This window comes from Lottia gigantea, assembly GCF_000327385.1.
Source record: "Lottia gigantea unplaced genomic scaffold LOTGIsca_32, whole genome shotgun sequence".
NCBI lineage: Eukaryota > Metazoa > Mollusca > Gastropoda > Lottiidae > Lottia > Lottia gigantea.
The window spans coordinates 1,730,004-1,748,964 of record NW_008709073.1 but is presented as its reverse complement, the minus strand read 5'-3'; the positions used below and the strand labels follow the sequence as shown (position 1 = coordinate 1,748,964).

At 32.4% G+C, this 18,961-nt stretch overlaps 2 protein-coding genes across 2 annotated transcripts; one reads left to right on the top strand and one right to left on the bottom strand.

Moving 5' to 3' along the window:
• Positions 1-7,657: 7,657 nt before the first annotated feature.
• LOTGIDRAFT_232824 (hypothetical protein) lies at positions 7,658-10,833 on the top strand (the record flags this gene model as incomplete). The annotated part of the gene is made up of 4 exons (XM_009058035.1): positions 7,658-7,923; positions 8,144-8,343; positions 8,809-8,973; positions 9,744-10,833. The coding sequence occupies exons 1-4, from the start codon at positions 7,702-7,704 to the stop codon at positions 10,831-10,833; spliced, it is 1,677 nt and encodes a 558-aa protein (XP_009056283.1). The 5' UTR covers positions 7,658-7,701.
• A 4,630-nt stretch (positions 10,834-15,463) lies between these two features.
• On the bottom strand, positions 15,464-18,700 carry LOTGIDRAFT_119829 (hypothetical protein; the record flags this gene model as incomplete). Its single annotated transcript, XM_009058034.1, has 6 exons — positions 15,464-15,573; positions 16,301-16,406; positions 16,895-16,962; positions 17,520-17,673; positions 18,040-18,119; positions 18,631-18,700. 6 exons carry the CDS (start codon positions 18,698-18,700, stop codon positions 15,464-15,466), a joined length of 588 nt encoding a protein of 195 aa, XP_009056282.1.
• Positions 18,701-18,961: the final 261 nt, after the last annotated feature.

Below are 18,961 nucleotides of genomic sequence, written 5' to 3'. Positions count from 1 at the left end.
ATTGAAAATGTATATTTATTATTTTCGCCATTTTGGCGGGTTGATTTGAGTCTTGAATATATGTAAACATCGTATCACGAATACGGGTTTTGACGTGGTCTTGGAGGTATGACGAACGGGGATGTGGCAGTATATAAAAAAAGACGATTCGTCATTTTAAAATTCAAACCTAGGTAATTCCGGACACGTGGATTTGAAGGCTCAAATTTCGACGGCGAGCTGTGAACACTATTAATATTATTGATAAGCTTAGATAATGTTAAAGATATACTACCTTTTAGAAAAGACATACAATTTATAGTCTCAAACTTGAGTATAAGAATATCTCAGTTAGCCTTACCAGCTGGTGTCATAGCCTATATATATTACTCATTTTTATAGATTATTACTTAGTTAAATATGAGGTTTTCTGTCGTATAGTTTTGACATCAGGATTTTAACTATATTACAGTGTCTTAAACATTGAACAATACTCACTTGAAGATTGATCGGTCTGGTTGATGACTTGCTCACTTGTTGATAAGATCATATCACGATTGGTAGCTGTTTGATTTATGGCCTGCTACCACTTCGAGGTATGAAAACGTATGATAGGTCTGTGCGAAATTCAGTCTTGTGTTAATTTTCAACTCTTTCCATCTTAAGATTTTGTGTTCAAATTTTCATTGAATTGAGTTCATCTATATCTGCTCTGATAACATCCCTGTCAAAAATGAAATAACCTTAATTATTATAGGAAGTCACAATTTGATAATACGTGTTATATATTAAGGTAAGGCAATATCCCGCTAAAATATACGCGTACGCGTATGTTTTAAAAGCGACCGGATTATTGAACGGTATAATGAGCAAAATTCGTACGGTGTGGGTCATGACGTAATGTGCCAGATATATATTCTTATTTTTTGCTGGGCCGATAATCTTGTATTTCCATCTATTTTCAAAGATTTGTCTAGATCTTATATTAGACATTTTGATAGACTGATGTAAAAATGTTCATTGACCAGTGTTTATAATATTATTCTTAGCACATGATTTTATTAAATAAACATTTAATGTGAACCATATTCGATGGTGTTTATTTTGTTAAACCATGCACGTATGTTTTAAATGCAGGGGTTGGTTAAAATTCACGAAATGAAAGCAAATTCATGAAAAAAAAATTGTCAAAAACGGCAAATTTTAAAATCGATAACCCCAAAAACTTCTTCACCCCTTTTTTCTCTCTCATGTAGAAGATATTTCAGAGCAGTTTCATCAATTTATATTCATGAATATGTATTTAAATGCATTTTTAAAAATATTTTCCACATCGTTTTAACCGGATGTTTTTGTGTACTCATGACATAATATTATACAGTGAAATTCGTTATTAAAGCGATTTTTTATTCGTAGTTTCAGGTCGGTGTGGGTTATTTTAAAATCGGCTCACGTACGCGTAGGTTTTGGCGGGATTATACCACTAAGGTATTAAGGTAATAGCTTACAAAAGATCTGTCACACCCCTTTGAATAAACACCATTAGTAACCGTTTTAAAAAAACGAATTATATTGATCACTTTTCAATAGCCTTCAAGCCTTAACTAGTCAAATTACTTTAATCCTTTGAATAATTTTTAAATTGTGAATTGATTATTTGGCAATAAATGTATAATGTATAGAAGTAACGAGGACATGTATTTTATTTAGGTTCTGTTTTAACATTTCTATATCGCTCTACAATTATTGATGTATTGAGCACCATTTTAACAGTGAAAATATTTTGTTAAAATGTATGTCCATACAATAAAATTTGGCCTGTAATTCCCCGACTACTCCGACAGCTCAATTTGAGACTTGATATTCGAGAATTGAAAAATGCGTTTCCATGACGCTGGCTGCAATAAAAAGTTGGAATGTTCTAATCAGATATGATGAAATGAAACAATAAAGAAATCTTTTCATTTCATTTTTTAATATGAAATTTTATGACTAGACTATATCTATCGTAAGCCTTTACAGATCCAATTTTTAGCCATCATCTTATATTGAATTGAACCTTGTCTTTAATTTAGCTGTGAGCATAGGTTGTCGGCGACTGCATTTTCGATTTTCTGTTTCTAAAAAACGAATTTTCAACTCGGCCTATCCTATGCTATTTGCCTACCATTGATACATATTTCCGCAGAATTGAAAAATCGTTCTGAATTTAAAATGAGCTGTCGAAGGCTGTCGGATAATTAAAATCACCGCCTATCGGTGAACGGAACAAGAACTTAAACAATCACTTAGTCGTGGCAAACCAAACCCCACCCTATAACGGTGCTTCCGAGAGTAGACCCGGTTCGGCTCTCACTCCCGTATAGGGTAGCATGGGGAGTTCGCTCCTCGAGGCAAGATGGCTCATCGGGATAACTTTAAGGTTAATCATCAGATGGCGTTTTCAACATCCAACCAGGTTTGTAGCTAATTTGAAGGCCTGCTGAAATTATTACAGATAATGGCCTGTATGCACCAAATGAAATTAAGCTTAATTTAATTCTATTCTGACCGAATAACATTAACTTTTAATTTAATTCTATATTTTGTATGCACCACATAGAATTACCTTAAATGTATTTAAAAATTGGCTAATTTAATGCTAAACTTAAAGTTGGTCGAGACCAGTTTTAACTTTTAATTCTATTTGTAAATAAGTAGAAATTCCTTTTGTGGCTCTTCAATGTTTCAAAATGGACGATTATTTCGACGATTTAGATGAACTTGGTGAAATCAACCGTGTTATTCCCATCAATATACATGTCAGGGATCGCCCGGGCCCCTTCACATGGTTTTCGCAGGAGGAATTTAAAGCAAGGTTTAGATTGAATAAGCAATCGGTGTTGAATATCACTAATAGTTTGCAAAAATGAAACATGATATGGATTTCATATCAAATTTATCATGACGTTCATTTGCTCCTTCGAAAAATAGAAGGAATTAAAGATATCGTTTGATCTTACTCTTGTTGATAATTGTCATAAAAGCTATAAGACACCAGATGAGAGTCTATAGAGTTTCGGACTACAAGACATCCACACTACATACAACAGTGATTAAAATGTTAAATAAGAAATATGTCTTAGTGACCAATCTTTAGACTCTTTTATCATATAGATTGTGTATAGTCTGTGGTTACAGACCACAGTACAGATAAATATATTTAGTAAATTGTTAGTTGGTGCATACAAAAAATAGAATTATCTTTAAATACATTTAACTAAATAATAATAATAATAATAATTCTATTCTTCTTAATTTGATTTTATATGGTGCATACGGGCCAATAACACGTTTGTATCAGTTTCATCTCATATTTGGAGTGTGTCGCAAGTTTGCAATTTTATTCGAAAACAATATTATATCTGGACATTGGTGTCCTTGAAACGTTTCAGCCTCACATGTTTTAACTATTTTTTGTTTACCTGTTTACAAAACAGTTAGGGCGAAGCCCTCTCATTATAATCAGGGCGAGACGACTCGCACTTTATGTTTTAACGGATGCCCTTTCATGTTCAAAATAAGTAAAGTGATTCTTCGAGATGTTAGTCTTCTGTTTAAGGTAACGGAATGTGGTCCAACAAGTCATAATTTCATATATACTTTATGTAATAGGCCCAGCGGGTTGAAGAATATTTATACATGTATAAATCAGTTTTTCCTTTATTACAGCACAGGGTAAATCAGTACCACCTGATGATCATATAATCTTAAAACTAACAAAGATTTATTCCTTGAATGGCATTTAGTAATCGGCATGAATAAGAAATAAAATATCACTTTTATGGAATACAATTACTATATTTATTACAGGCGACGTTTCAACTAGAGTTCTCTCTAGTCTTCATCAGTCAATGATACAGACATGTAATGGTAAATGTATTCCATAAAAGTAGTATTTTATTTTATGTAAACTTTCTGGTGTCAATATTCAGTTTGATTCCCAAAAATACCATTTGTTTCGTTTTTTGTAGTAACATACCTTTCCAAAATTCCCGTATAATCAAACGAAACTACTCAGAGTTACAAAAAACTATAGCCTACCCACTGCTATTATATGAAAAAAAAAATCCAAAAATATAGTAATAGCCTATTCTTAAATCAAAAACTGCTTGTTCGTGGCCAATTAGATCATATACTGACTATTAATAATTCGAACCGGTTTTACGAGTTATCTCGTTGAAAGTTTTCACTTTTCTTTGTTATTTTAGATGATAAACTCCCTTCTTTTTGACCCCAGTTATTTCATTCATTGCTTTAATAAATATATATATAAAAAAAAATTTTTAATATATTATTATGAATTTTTATCTTAGGTTATTAACCTTTCCAAATGACCTTCTTACTTTACTAAATATTAACATCACATTAGTTGTGTCAAAATTACCTTGTAGATTAATAAGGTCATGTACTCCCCGAGGCCAACAATTAAATTTTTGTAAAAAGAAATGTAAATTTTAAAACCTATTCCTTTTACAAAACTAGAAGTCCACAAAACGTACCTGTCTCAAAATTGTGGCAAGTAATATTTGGAAGTCGACTGCGGCCATATAATTATCTACTCTCGACTTCTCGCTCACGAGAACGCGAGGAAAATAGACTTTCTAGTATTTCTGAACATTATTTACATATATTCAAGGCCTTTTCGAATCTGCCCCTTAGAAGAATGCCTTGACAGTTGGAAATCGAAAAAGAGCAGGCTAATGCCGCCGTCCTGGCAAAATTTCTCTCATTGTTCCCTGCATGGCGTTGTCCGTCATTATTATCACATACATAGCGCAGAAAAGTAGGACGTACAACTCCATTCATTTCATTTCCTTATATAGAAGAATGACTTTGCGTGGGTAAAACAATTGCTCAAACAATTCATGCCGGTACCTATTTACTTTAAACCACTCCATTCTCCACCTTTTTTGGAGATTCCCAATTAAATTTGTAATTTTACAATTGATTTTGGACTTAGCCCTTCATTGGTTTTGAGAAATGTGAGAAGATTTATAAGTATACGGTACGTGGAGTAAGTCCATAGATTGTTGAAGGAATACTACGAATGAATATAACATTTTTAATTTTTAAACTTCACCAATAAGGGCATATATTCATCAGTGAACATACGTGGTGTCATAAATAACACAAACTATAACAGGTGATCTAGAAGCATTCAACACAGATCGAAGATCAGGTAAATCAGGTTATAACATAACAGGATCCTTATTTAATCCGATAAATCCAAAGAACTTAATAATTATCCATAAAAATGCAATTAACTATTGAAAAATTAAGATTAAGCGTTTTTCAATAATTACTTAGTTTTATCGATTTTCCAAATTTCCCAGAGATTTTTTGTAACTTGACACCAGGTAAGTTCCCTGATGGATATATACTCATATTGACCATTCTTGAAAAGTTAAATTTGATGTTCATTATAAGACGTATAGTATCACTTTAAAAAAAATCAGATCTGTCTATTTACTTGCCTTTACTTCGCTTACCATCTTTGATTGGTGCGCCTTTTCAACACACAGTGTAAAGTGTAAATTCTGTAATCCGAGAACTGTTACTAGTAACATTTCATTATCCGCTTAATTCCACTCAACATTTTCCCTTAATAGGTTATCACTTGCACGGTGTAATTTGTCGTATTCCCAATACGTGTTTTTTATGTCTTATTTTACAAGTGAGAGTATGACGAAGAGCGTGTAGTTTGTACACGATGGATTGAGTATTAGGCCTACCCTCTGACTACACTGTTAAACTGAATTGAATTTTGGCATTTTTTCATTTTCGTATGAATTGAAATATCAATAACAAAATATAACTTAGTCTTGAATTTCCTTTGGGTTGATGAAAATGTTAACCACTTAACCAATTTATCATTTGATAATATGATTTTATACAGAGGAGAATTTTCAGTCATAAAAGTGGGTCATTTTCCCGTAGTGGCTCATTTATCACAGCGACTGGTTGAACGAAGTCTACGGAAATTCACCCCCAGAAAAAAACGCAGGAGAGCATATGTTTTAAAACAAATTCCTGAGGGAAGGGACAGGGGTCCCAACCCACTAAAGTCCACAGATCCTACTCATTTTGTTGAACCACTGTTTTAACGTGAGTTTTCTGGGCAGGAATTGTGTCTTTCAAATGTTAAATCGCTGAACCTTATATTTCAATTTACCTGAAGACATTGTATCACTAGATGTCGTCCCTGCGAATATCTACGTTATTCTCATCATTTTGAAAATAAAAAAGCGGGAAAACATTTGAGATGTCGGACGTTCTGTCATGTATAGATAATAATGTAACTTACCTAATTTCTTGTAAAAACTGCGATGCTCAGTATGTTGGCTAAACTCAAATTGCTTTGCTTACTCGTTTTAGCGACATGCATCGTTTCGATATACTTCAGAAGAAAGATAGACCAATCGAGAATCATTTCAACCTACCCAATCATTCCATTGAAAATATTGTTGTCATATCCATTGAAAAAGTTCCCTTATTACCTACCGTTAAACCCAAATTTAAGCGATTGCAGAGTTTCTGGATCGATCAATTGCAAACCATTGTACCAAGTGGTCTAAATATCAAATCATACCCTTTTGTTGCAACCTATAATTCCACTGCCAAAAATTCTTCTCTGTTTGTCAAACGATATTCTACGAAAAGTCAAGATCAATTTCCCAATATTTGCACTAAGCGTTTGGTTAGGCTTTGAAACAATTGCATTATGTGTTTTAAACAATTCTTTTTGTATTATTTGTCAACATTGTATTATTTCAATCTTTTCAGAATTTACAATGTTGCAATTTCTTTTAGCACGCAGCACAGAACATTGATAGTAGCATTTCAATTTAATCTTTATTACTCAAATTAATAATTGATGTAAAGGAAGTATATTCTCTTCTTGTGATCTTGGAACACCCAACACTATTCAGCGGACACCGTACATCGTCTATTCGCACGTTAAAGAAAACAAAGATAGAGTTATTGCAAATAAAGACAAGTGCAGTTAGGCTTACTTTGCTCCAAATTCAGCAAGAACATTAACACGACATACTTTATATATGGAAGAACAATTACAACAAGAACAACTATTGATATTTATAATACCAGAATCACGTGACGCTATTCACATGGTTCCGGTAAATAATAATAAATATTTACCGTGATATGTTCACTTAGGTGGATATGTTGCAGAGCTATGTTGAACACTTGAACTTTTACGGATATCCTTTGGGGTCGGTTATGATGATTATGTTAGAAGGGGGTTGGGGCCTTTTTTCCAATTATATTTTTGGGGATTTCAATCATCTAATATAGAGCTTCGAAGATTGTATCTGATTGAAACACTCGCTGTTTCCCCCGCGTCATCTAGTTAGAAACGCACTGGCCTAGGTCACAAAGTCAAGATTCGTGGTAATACAAGGTGCAAGATTTAAGATAATTAGCTGAAATAGCCGAAAATATAAGGAAAAAACCGTTCCCCTTACATATATATTAATATTTTTCGTCAGTATGTCGATATGACCTTAAAAGACATGGAAGATTGTGACTACCGGAAGTGCATGGTGCTCGTAATGGCGACGTAAACAAACAAAATGATATTTTGTTGGACATTTGTAATTAATTAATTATTCTGTCCTTTTTATTTCGATCAAATTATTAGCCCCTAAATACAAAAGGAATATGTCGTCTGCTGTTGAACAGACTGATAAATCTCACACATCAAGCTCCCAGACCGGAGCATCTTCGGCTAAAAATGGACAATCAACTCGACGACGGAGAACACGGATGGTGAATGAAAAAAAGATAGCCGACGACGAGTTTATGGCTGCAGCTATAGGTGATGTAGAATGGCTAAAGCAGAGTCTAAAGGACAGTGGGTCCATATCCAATTTTGATAAGAATGTAAGTTCCTCCATTATTTCATTCATCAAACTAAAGGGTTCAGTTTTGGTGGTTGCTAAGGAACTTCATGTTGTTTCCAGCTTACTCTAACTTGGATTCAGTTTCTAAACATCATTAATATGTGGCTTGGCAGACAAAAAAACTATGAAAGCCCATTTAAGGTAGAAATAGCTCTATTTGAACCCTCCTTTTGCTTAATAAAATTTATATCAAATTTCAGGGATTAACAGCATTTCACCTAGCTGCTATACATGGCCGTTTAGATTGTCTCAAACTGTGTGTAGAAAAGTTTAAGTTTGATATTAATCAAGCCAGTTCTACAGGTTGGAGACCAGTTCACTTGGTAATCAGTAATCAAACTGGAAAAAGAGCTTTACAGTGTTTAAAATATTTGTTAGAGAAAGGTGCCAACCCATCTGTGTAAGTTATTCTAGATGAATTTCAGTCTCATTTAAATTATACCAAATTGCCTCTGTTTTTTAAAGCTTTAGTTTTTTATGTTGCCACTTCAGTTGGATTCTAAAGATGCCACTCTTTGTTTCTTCTTATTGCCATGGAAATTTAAGCCTTCAAATCCATGTGTGTTAAGAATTATCATTTATGCACCCACCGTGCGAGTGTTATGTGATATTTGGAAAAATTTGACTTTTTAGATAGTTAAAAACAGTTTAAATTTTCAACAACAGAGTTATTGTCCTTGCTCCTATATAATGAAACTGATACAGCTCTTTGAGTTTTCAATGGAATTTCATTAGAATGGGATTAAATCAGTATAATCCAGATGATCAAGTTACTGAATGGGGGCTTGCGACAATTACAGTGATTTTTAACTCCTACTTTGTAAAATATGATAATTTCATTATATAATTTGAATTTTAATTTCAGAACTAATGATGACCTTATAACCCCAGTCCACCAATCAGCTAGTGAAGGTCACGTTCAGTGTTTAAAGTTATTAATAGAAAATGGGGCTTGTGTTAATAGCAAGGATTGCCGTGGAAATACACCATTAGATCTATCTAAACTTTGGAGTCATAGAAAATGTGGCAGGTATGTCTAAGTTAACTTAAAGGGCAAGTTCGGCATACGTTTGAACAATCATGCCTTAGCATCAGAAACGGTAATTTTTTGGCTAAGCTAATCATTACTAGTTTTCACAGCTCAAAATTTAAGCCTTCATATCAATATCCAAAATTATCTGTGTTTGAAAGTTAAAACGATGAATCGTCTTTACTTGAGACTTTGCCATATATAGAAAAAACATAGAAATAAATAGTAAAATTTCTAGTTTGGGATAATTTTGACGAAATTATGTGAGTTTCATACAAGTCTAGTATTTCTGAAGAATGTTTAAGACCCGAATCAACCCCAAAAATGGCGAACCTGTCCCTTTAACAAAGTTATGCTATTTTTTATTAGTAAACTAATTGCAAGCTAATTGCTTGATAGTCATTGTGAAAAATGCTACAAAAAGTTGAAATTATAAGTTTTCATTTGGTTTTAAGAGATAATGTCTTTTTAACAAATAAAACATTGATTGATGCTGAACTTTACTTCTACAGTCCATGGCTAAGACTTTCTGCAGCCTGTCAACTCATCTGTTAAATCGATTATTGAATAATTATAAGCACCATAAGAAAACTTAATCTTTCCTTTTTTTGCAATTGCTTTTACTATTATATCATAATGACAAATGCGTCATTTTCTACAGTAACATATATGGTTCATTTAATGGCTTGAAAATTTTTTCTGTTATTATCAAAAGGTATACGCGACAGAACATTTCTGTTGCTCATTTGAAACATTTGATACCCTTTTAGAATTCTGGCAGCAGAAATTTGGCACCAAGAAAAAGACCATGTTGCCATGGAAATGAATCAGTTACAGAAGGTAAAGATGCAACAAGTACTGAAAGACCTTGAAGAAGAAGAAGAACGACATACTTCTCAGGAGTTTTATGGACAACAGGCTTTCAAAGACTGGCTAGCTTCTAGAAACCTAGAAGAGAGACCTACTGGACCTACTGGTAGGAAGACAGAAATGGACTATAATTATGACGAAAGTGCAAGAGAGACCAATAGCCCCGACAAACATCCCTTGATGAAACCAAATAGTAAGGCCCCACCAAGATCAAATAGTCAGCTCCGCACACCAACAAGTCGTGAGCCAACTCAAAGTCCAGGTAAAGAAAAGACGTCTATGTCTTTAAAACGGGATCCAACCTACAACACAGAGTATACTTTTGAGTTTGAAGAAGATGACGATGAAAATTTTGATGGACAAGGAAACAAACCTCAGGTTGCAGGTTCTCCGGAGAAACGTACAAAGAGCAAGTTGATCCTGGCCAAACATGACAGTCCATGGACACTTACAACAGCTACCAATGTACCCAAACCTGAATATTTGCCTCACCTTAAAGATGAATATCCGCGCGATGAATTCACATTAATGCCAAAAACAAAACCTGAGCAGAAATATTATGATGGTAAACATGCTGGACCTAAAGAACTGAAGAAAGAAAAATCTGCCTCAGCCAAGGCCAGAGCAATTGACCTTCCCAAAGATGTACAAGACAAGGTTCTGTCACGAGATCCATCCATTCTTGAACGACCAATATTATTTAAACCCAAACACGTCATTGACTTACCAACTAAGAAAAAACTGGAAGAGGAAGTTAAACCCAGAGATGAGGTATCATTACATCTTTGTAGTGATGTGTCATCCATTTTGTTTAAGAACAGTTTAAAAATGAAACCACCATCTTCTGCTAAAAGCAGTTCATCTGGTCTCAGTAAAGCTACTGATTGGACCAGTGAAGATTTCCCTTCTGCAATGGTGGCTCAAGCGATGAAACAGATGGCAAAGTCAAATTATTTTCCTAAAACAAGTGGTTCAGGTATTAAAATCTAACCGATGTAGGTATTGTTATAACAATGATTCAAGTTTAGTTAATGAATGTATACTGTACATTCATATTAGGTGATTTTATGATAGTTCCTTGTGATAAATTTGTTTGTTTTTTTTGTATAAATTTTATGGATTATCAGCTTCAAAACAAGCTCGACATTCTTAAAATGTTCTTTAAAATATAAATTTTATCGGTTTACACATTGTAGAGTATGATTCTCCATTTTCATAATTCCGTCCACTTTCAAGACATTTATGTTGTTAATTACATTCCAATGAAAAGATTCTTTTAGAGGTACCGTTGCGCCATTTTGAGAGGTTGATTTTAGTCTTGAATATATGTAAATAACCTTCAGAAGTACTAGAAATGTTCAAAAATCATAAGTCCCCTTAATACTTTAAAAAGGACATGAGTTCTGACATTTTGCTAATTTTTCTGCAAAATGGTGGTAAGATTTTGAAGCGTGCAATAACATCACCTTGACATTTATAGCGTCATCTTAACGTTTGAAGGTCATAATAGCAAAATAAGGCAAATTATGCAGGGAAAATGTAAAAACATAAATTCTTTAATATTAATAAGTTCTCAAAACAGAAATTGGCAAATTTCATCTATTCTGAAGCATTTATTGAGTTAAGGAAAATGGTATACCTGTCGTAAGTTAAGCCAAATTTTTAAGTGTTATTTTAGTGAAAAAAATTTTTGGGGTTTTTTTAAGAAATTTTAAGAAAATTTTTGGACTCAGGAGGTTTTGTGAAAAGGAGGCCAGAATTTTAAGCATATTTCTAAAAAGTGATATTGAAAGGTAAAAGATTAACTGTTAAAGTAAATAAAACTGTCACTATCTACTTCAAAAAAGTATATTATCCGTGCATTCATACCCACTTTTGTGTATCTCCTTTATGACTTGATGTATTCAGACACTCAAAAAGATATCATATATAATCATGAATATTATATAATATTTTTTTAACATTCAAGCAAATTTTTAGACATTTGACACTAAAGAAACTGAAAATGTTACAAATTAGGTTTTATTCGCATGCATCTGAGGCCATTCCGGAAAGCATTCTTGTTGACAATGTACATAAAAAGTAAAGACTTTTCTAGGATTTCCTCTTGATTTTAGCCAAATTGAAAATAAATTTATGGCCGCTGGACAGCCTGATATTGCTGTTAAATCTTATCCATTCCAAAAAATATTTGCCAAAAACCATTTTCAGCATTGTAATGATATTGAACTGTCTTTATTTTTTAATATTCTATATTTTTTAATACTGTTATTTGTATTTAATCTTTTATGTAAATTTGATTGATTGAATATTTGTTTATATTTGTCTATTAAATATTTATGTTTGGATTTTGATATTGATATATTCAGAAAGGCAAAGTCTCAGTGAGTTCAGAAAGGCAAAGTCTCAGTGAGTTCAGAAATGTTAGTCTCAGTGAGTTCAGAAATGTTAGTCTCAGTGAGTTCAGAAATGACAGTTTTTCCAATTTTCCAGATTTTCCATGGATTCTGTTGTAACTTAATGACACCAGGTAAGTTCACTGATGAATATATACTCATATTGACCATTCTTGAGAACTTAAATTTGATGTTCATTCTAAGGCATAGTATCACTTTAAGATACTGCTCAGTTACACTGGACAACTAGACTTGCAACATTTCCACAAAACTATGTATGTTCAGAGATTGGCATTCTTTTAAACTTTCCATTTGTTTCAGCATATTCTGCCCTATACACTTAAAGGGATATAGATATTTACTTCAGTATCTATTACAACTCTTATTTCAGCATTTAATTAAAGTGAATATTTAGCTCACAGAAAGAGCAAAAACAATTTGTTTTGTATTTTTAAACATCTTTACTTAGCATCTTAAATCACCTAATAATACAAAAGCACAATATTCTTTATCTATAATTTCTTCCTTGATAGAAAGACAATCAAAAACTAGCTCACTCTTACTGAGGTATGGGGGTTTAGGGGTGTGTTTAGTAGGAAAAGTTTATCTAAATTTTCTACCTTTGAAATATTCTGTACATAATGAAAAGTTGACATTCAAATATTTTTTAATGCTCAAGTATGGAACTTCCACACCAAACCAATCAATTGCTCAATATTTGATGATTGGTTTAAATTGTTATACCATTGAAAGGGGACAAAAAAAAGACCTATTCCTACTACTAAACAATCCAATTCAGTTCAAATTTCAACTAAAAAATCCACCCATTAATTTTTTATCGTAAAAACTAATTAAAAAGGTTAAGTATGGTTTTCGAGCCTGTTATGATATTTGGTGGTTCAAAAAAAGCTACTATACTGATTTGGGTAAAATAAACGCCTAATTGTAGAGAAATATGTCTCCTACGTATTTTAATGGTTTCAACAAGTAATATCGAGCCATTATAAAGCTTAACACCAAAACTAGGTCAAACTGCTTAATTAACAATTAGTACTCTCTATTATTAAATATTTGACCACTTTCATTGGAAAACTGAATAACGCCTAAAATATCAACTCTTGGAATATGTGTTGAATAGCAATATTGTTAGACTATAGATGACATGTGGAGTTGCCCACAGAAAATACATGAAACATCCATATCAGAATTTTCATTAGGTTAGACTATAATATGTGTCTAATTTGTTCTCAATTTAGAATAGATATTAATATAAATAAATACTAAATGTTATTTACATAGAATGAGATGAAATATTTAATCTCAAAACTGGATTTCATTGATGTATGGTAGACATAAGTAATCAACATTGGAGAGCATAAAGGTGCAGGCACACAAGCAGTCTTGGTTGGAGATTTTTATGGCCGATAAGAGTAAAATCGTGCATGTGCCAGTTCTTCCACAAAAAGATTATTGCGTCTCCGCCAGGATTTATAATATCAAACAAGTTTGATAATTGTCTCCACGATGATTTTATCCTGTGCAAGACAGACCGTCATCATCCAATCAGATTCATTTTACTTTCATTGCATGCTCCGCACGTGATTATCGACATAGTGGACTGACTGAAGATTTTTGTCTCCTCATGTGCCAGTCGTTGAAACTCTTGACAACCTCCGACCAAGACCGTTCATGTGCCAGCACCTTAATTCCACTTTTTCCAAACAAAAAAGGACTTATGACATCACAAGTATTGTAATATAAAGCACAATTCTTCAAAATAATGGACAAACCAAAGTGTTTTAGCATAGAATTGAAAGCAATACCAAAGCCTTGTCATAAACTATGAATAATAACCTTCAAAATATCGGATGTATATCTTCCATCTTACATCTACTGAAAAATCTCTAAAATAATTCATAATTGAACCTTGTGAGAATGAAAACAGTAATTAAACAAATAATTATACAAAGGTGTCTGGATTGTTATCAAAACCACTACCATCTTTTGTAAAGATTTAATGAATATCTAATACATCTGGTCTTATCAATAACATTTCAGGTATTATGCTTAAAGCTAAATAATATTTATTAATTCTTTTTCATGTGTCGGCCATATTGGATCCAGAACGAGGCAAACAAACAAAGGCAATAGTGTTTCATTGCAGTAAAATTACCAACTTAATGTCTCTAAAGCCCCCTTCTCCAATCCTACTAACTCAAAACTAATCATATTTTACATCATTCAATTCAGAATTGATAAAGCTATTTAATGATAGTTTCAGATGAATTTTACCTTCACACATTTCTGAGAATGGGCAGTTTTAAGCCTATTTTTCAATTAGTTCTATTTTTCATTTAGTTCTATTTTTCAATTAGTTCTATTTCAATTATTTCTAGTTTTCAATTGGTTCTATTTTTCAATTAGTTCTATTTCAATTAGTTCTATTTCAATTATTTCTATTTTTCAATTAGTTCTATTTTTCAATTAGTTCTATTTCAATTATTTCTATTTTTCAATTGGTTCTATTTTTCAATTGGTTCTATTTTTCAATTGGTTCTATTTTTCAATTGGTTCTATTTTTCAATTAGTTCTATTTTTCAATTAGTTCTATTTTTCAATTATTCTACTTTTCAATTACTTCTTTTTTTCAATTAGTTCTATTTTTCAATTAGTTCTATTTTTCAATTAGTTCTATTTTTCAATTGGTTCTATTTTTCAATTAGTTCTATTTTTCAATTAGTTCTATTTTTCAATTAGTTCTATTTTTCAATTGGTTCTATTTTTCAACAAAATTTTCTCGTGAAAGAACTAAGCATTTGAAAGATTTCTGTCATATTATGAATTTCAACCTTAACAGTTGTCTCCCCTTTGAGTCAGTCTGCTCTTATTTGTACCCCCATCTCAGGCTGTTGACACTGTTCCATTATCTGTCATGGCAAAAAAATCAGAACAAAAAAAAAAAACATTCAGCAACATTTATCAATACTGTCTCAAAAAAGCTCTTCTACATGCATGCACTTGCATAATTCAAGGAAAATCACAAAAAAAGGACAAAAAATCCATATTGTCGTTGCACCAAAATTCTGAAAAACAATTTCATCTTCTTCAGATTCATCATTTTCCAATTTGTTCAATTTTTAAATGTCTGTCAGAATATTTTTCTCTGAAGATATCTAACATCAAGTTGTAAACTTCCATGGTACAGAATTAATGCCAAGGTCTATTCAAAACTGTTTTTTCACTCTTTGAGGTAAGATACTTTCTTGTGCATATTTAAAGAAAGACAGAAGTCCATATCGCTTCTCTTTACTCTTAAAATAACTGCTTACAAGATCTGAAAAAAACAAAAAAACAAAACAAAAATTAAACATGAAACGCAATATAATATCTTAACCTTTTTCATATTTAAATAAAATAACTTGCAAGGCAAGGTAACATATGCTGTCTGGCAGCTTTGATTTTAAATAAGAATATTTTGCAGAATGTCAATCTCACCAGTGTGAAATATTCAACCTTCAGACATACTACTATCTGAACTTTTTTGTTTTCGGGCTCTTTCCTTGATATAACTTTGTCCAAATCCAAGACCTGTGCTTTCCTGAGTGATTACATTGACAGTAACTCAAAAAATATTTTGTGAATTGTATGGTTTTTTTTTTTTCAACACTTGTGCATAATATTGTTGTTTTAACCAGCCAAAAATTCATTGAGTTTTGAGGAACACAGGCAATAACTTTGTCCAAATCTCTAAATTCTAGAGTATTTGTAAGCTAAAAATGGCTTGTGAACACGGGCAATAACCCATATCAAATATTTGAATTTTTTTTTTATTTTCAATGGGGTTCATTTTTAGATGAAAATATACATTTTCACAAAGTTTCGTCAAAATCCGTAAATTCTAGAGTGATATGACCTAAAAGTGGGTTTCGAAGAACAAGGGAAATAACTCATATTAATATATTTCATAGATGATTGGCAATAAGTTGCCTCTACTTTTACTGATCTGACTTGCTACTTTCAATTCAAAATGAGAAAATATTTACCTGGTCCTCCTTGTGAACGATCTGTTGATGCTGTAGTTGTGGGTAAAACATACTCATTAGCTGATAGGGATACGAAAAATGCAAATGGAACCAACCATAAACAAACAGTAAAGTATGCCATTACCTACAACAAAAACAAACAGTTGAGTTGCATTAATGACCATTGCAGGAAAACCACTATCCCATTTCAGGAAAATATTCTCAAATGACTACAGGACTACAGATATCTTGTTAGTGTAATTATCTATATCTTCAATATCCATACAAAATTACTAATTGAATAAAATTCATTTCATAAAAAATGCTTCTGTTTCGCAAAAGTTTGGTACATTCCCAGCATATATACTTCAGAATTAGTTTTTAGGCAGTTTAGCAAGGTACCATAGAAGATCAAAGTGTTGTTACTTTCAAACTAATATAAATCATACAACATCATTGGTCACAACTACCCAGAATGTTAATAACAGCTTGCTCTTAACAACAGTCATACGTCTTTGGCACATCATTTTTAATTGGTTTTACAGATTTTGAAAATGAATAACGCTACATATAACTGGAATTGTACTGTGGTAAAGTATATCTTCAGACTACTGTATCTATTTAAATTCTTACCTCTGAGAATGGGTACCAGACTTGTGAAAAGTGACTAAAAGTTAAGTAATGATTAATAACTATCAAAACTGAAATGAAAATAGGAAATGATAACTATCATGAAAGTTAGGGTGTCAGTGTTACTGATCAATCAAATTTGATCAATTTGTTACGCCTTTTTTCAGAGTATGACTTCAATAAATTTGACTTCTGAAATTTGACTTCAAATGTACAATTCAATGGGTGTATGTTGAAATGGCATCTACTTGCACTATTCCAATTTTTAGTCAGACGTCTGTTGGGCATGCATAAATCTAGCAAAATGGCACTTTGATGCCATTACTACATCAAACCAGGTATTAAGTAGCATTTGGTGTATGTAGCTATTAGTATATTTGGATTCCTGGCATTATCAGCTACATTTTGATCCAGATTCGAGTCCCCTTTAATATTTTACTGCCAGCACATTACTGAGCATTGCAACTTAATACCTGATACAATGTGCGGGGTCACAAATATGGTTCAGCATTTCTCCATTTACTGCAATCAACCATTCCATAAATTAACCCAGTACACAGAAAACAAATGGAAAACCTCTTTACAACCCCTTTAATATAGTTATTTGAATAGGAATACCAGTACTTACCAACAGAACCAATAAAAGATGGAGAAGTCATATAAAAATATGGAAAATTTTGTAAAACACAGAAGTGGAAGAAATTTGCTACAAGTCCTAGTACTGATATATAGAATGGGAAATCTTCAAATAGCAATATACCACCATGAATTACTGAAGTGAACTGGAAAAATCAAAAAAATATATTTAATATAAATCATAAATCATATTGACAAAAGATGTGTAAATACTTGCCAACCTCAGTGACATCTCAGAATATTTGGCAATATCTTGATTAACTACTTAATAATTCAGCTTTGTATAGATACCAAAAATTATGCCTAATTGGGCCTTTGTCATGGTGAAAATTCTCAAAGGTGGGCCTACTGAAAATCAACATTACATGTTTGACCCTAAACACACTTCTGATATCCCATCCGAATATCACATTGGATGGCTGAGAAGCAGTGAACCAGTGAACCAAAGTGAGTGGGGGAAACCTAAAGAGTTAGAGAGCCTACTAAAAGAAGTTTCATGGTTGAAAACTTACAATGATTAAGTAGAATATAATTTTGGATGTGAAAACTGTATTTTCTTCAACCAATTCAGCAAGATAATATAGGCCAGCAGCTGAAATAAAATTCTTATATTTATCAATGGCTTAAATATGACCCTTAATGATCAGTTAGCTAAGGGTATATAAAACATGTCTTTGAATCTCTTAAGATGATGGTTTTATAGGCCTAATGCTCTATCAGCTTCTCACTTTAATGTCGCTACAAGACCAACCTGATGTAACATGGCAATAACAGGACAGATGCGCCATTTTTTTTTACCAATCGTACGTCAGTCTTAGAACAAGAAATTGTTAGCTAAGCCAGTCAAATCCATGTGTTCCCAGATATCATGCGCAGTGTCGTCAAGATTTAACAAATCAACCCTCCAAAAATGAAGCACCTGGCTCTTTAAATGAACCTGTGAACAAATCGAGACTGTAGAGTCATGAACCTGTACCTAACTGCTTATCATCATTCAAATTTGATTGGATAACAAATCAAAAAACAAAGACAGGGGTCATGCATGTCCAAAAAAAATATATCATAAACAACATTATTAAAACATGGAATAAATGTGGATTTACCAATGGATAAAGTTATGATGGCTATTTGAATAAATAAAGCGATCCAACTTAAAACGTAAATAAACCACATTGTTCTAGGTCTCTGGGTAAATGTTTGCAACAAAAATATCAACTGGCAAGACTGCAAATCAACGTTTTATATCGATTAAAATTCTATATCGAAATTCTACACGTATTCGGTGGCCATTAATATTTTAGAGTGATCTCCCTTGAACCATACAATCTGATCTCAGATGTAATAACAAATCTAACAATTTAAGACTCTGACACAAATGTCGGACACATTCTTTGTTTAATGAGAAATTTGCTTCTTTCTATAAAGACGGTTAAG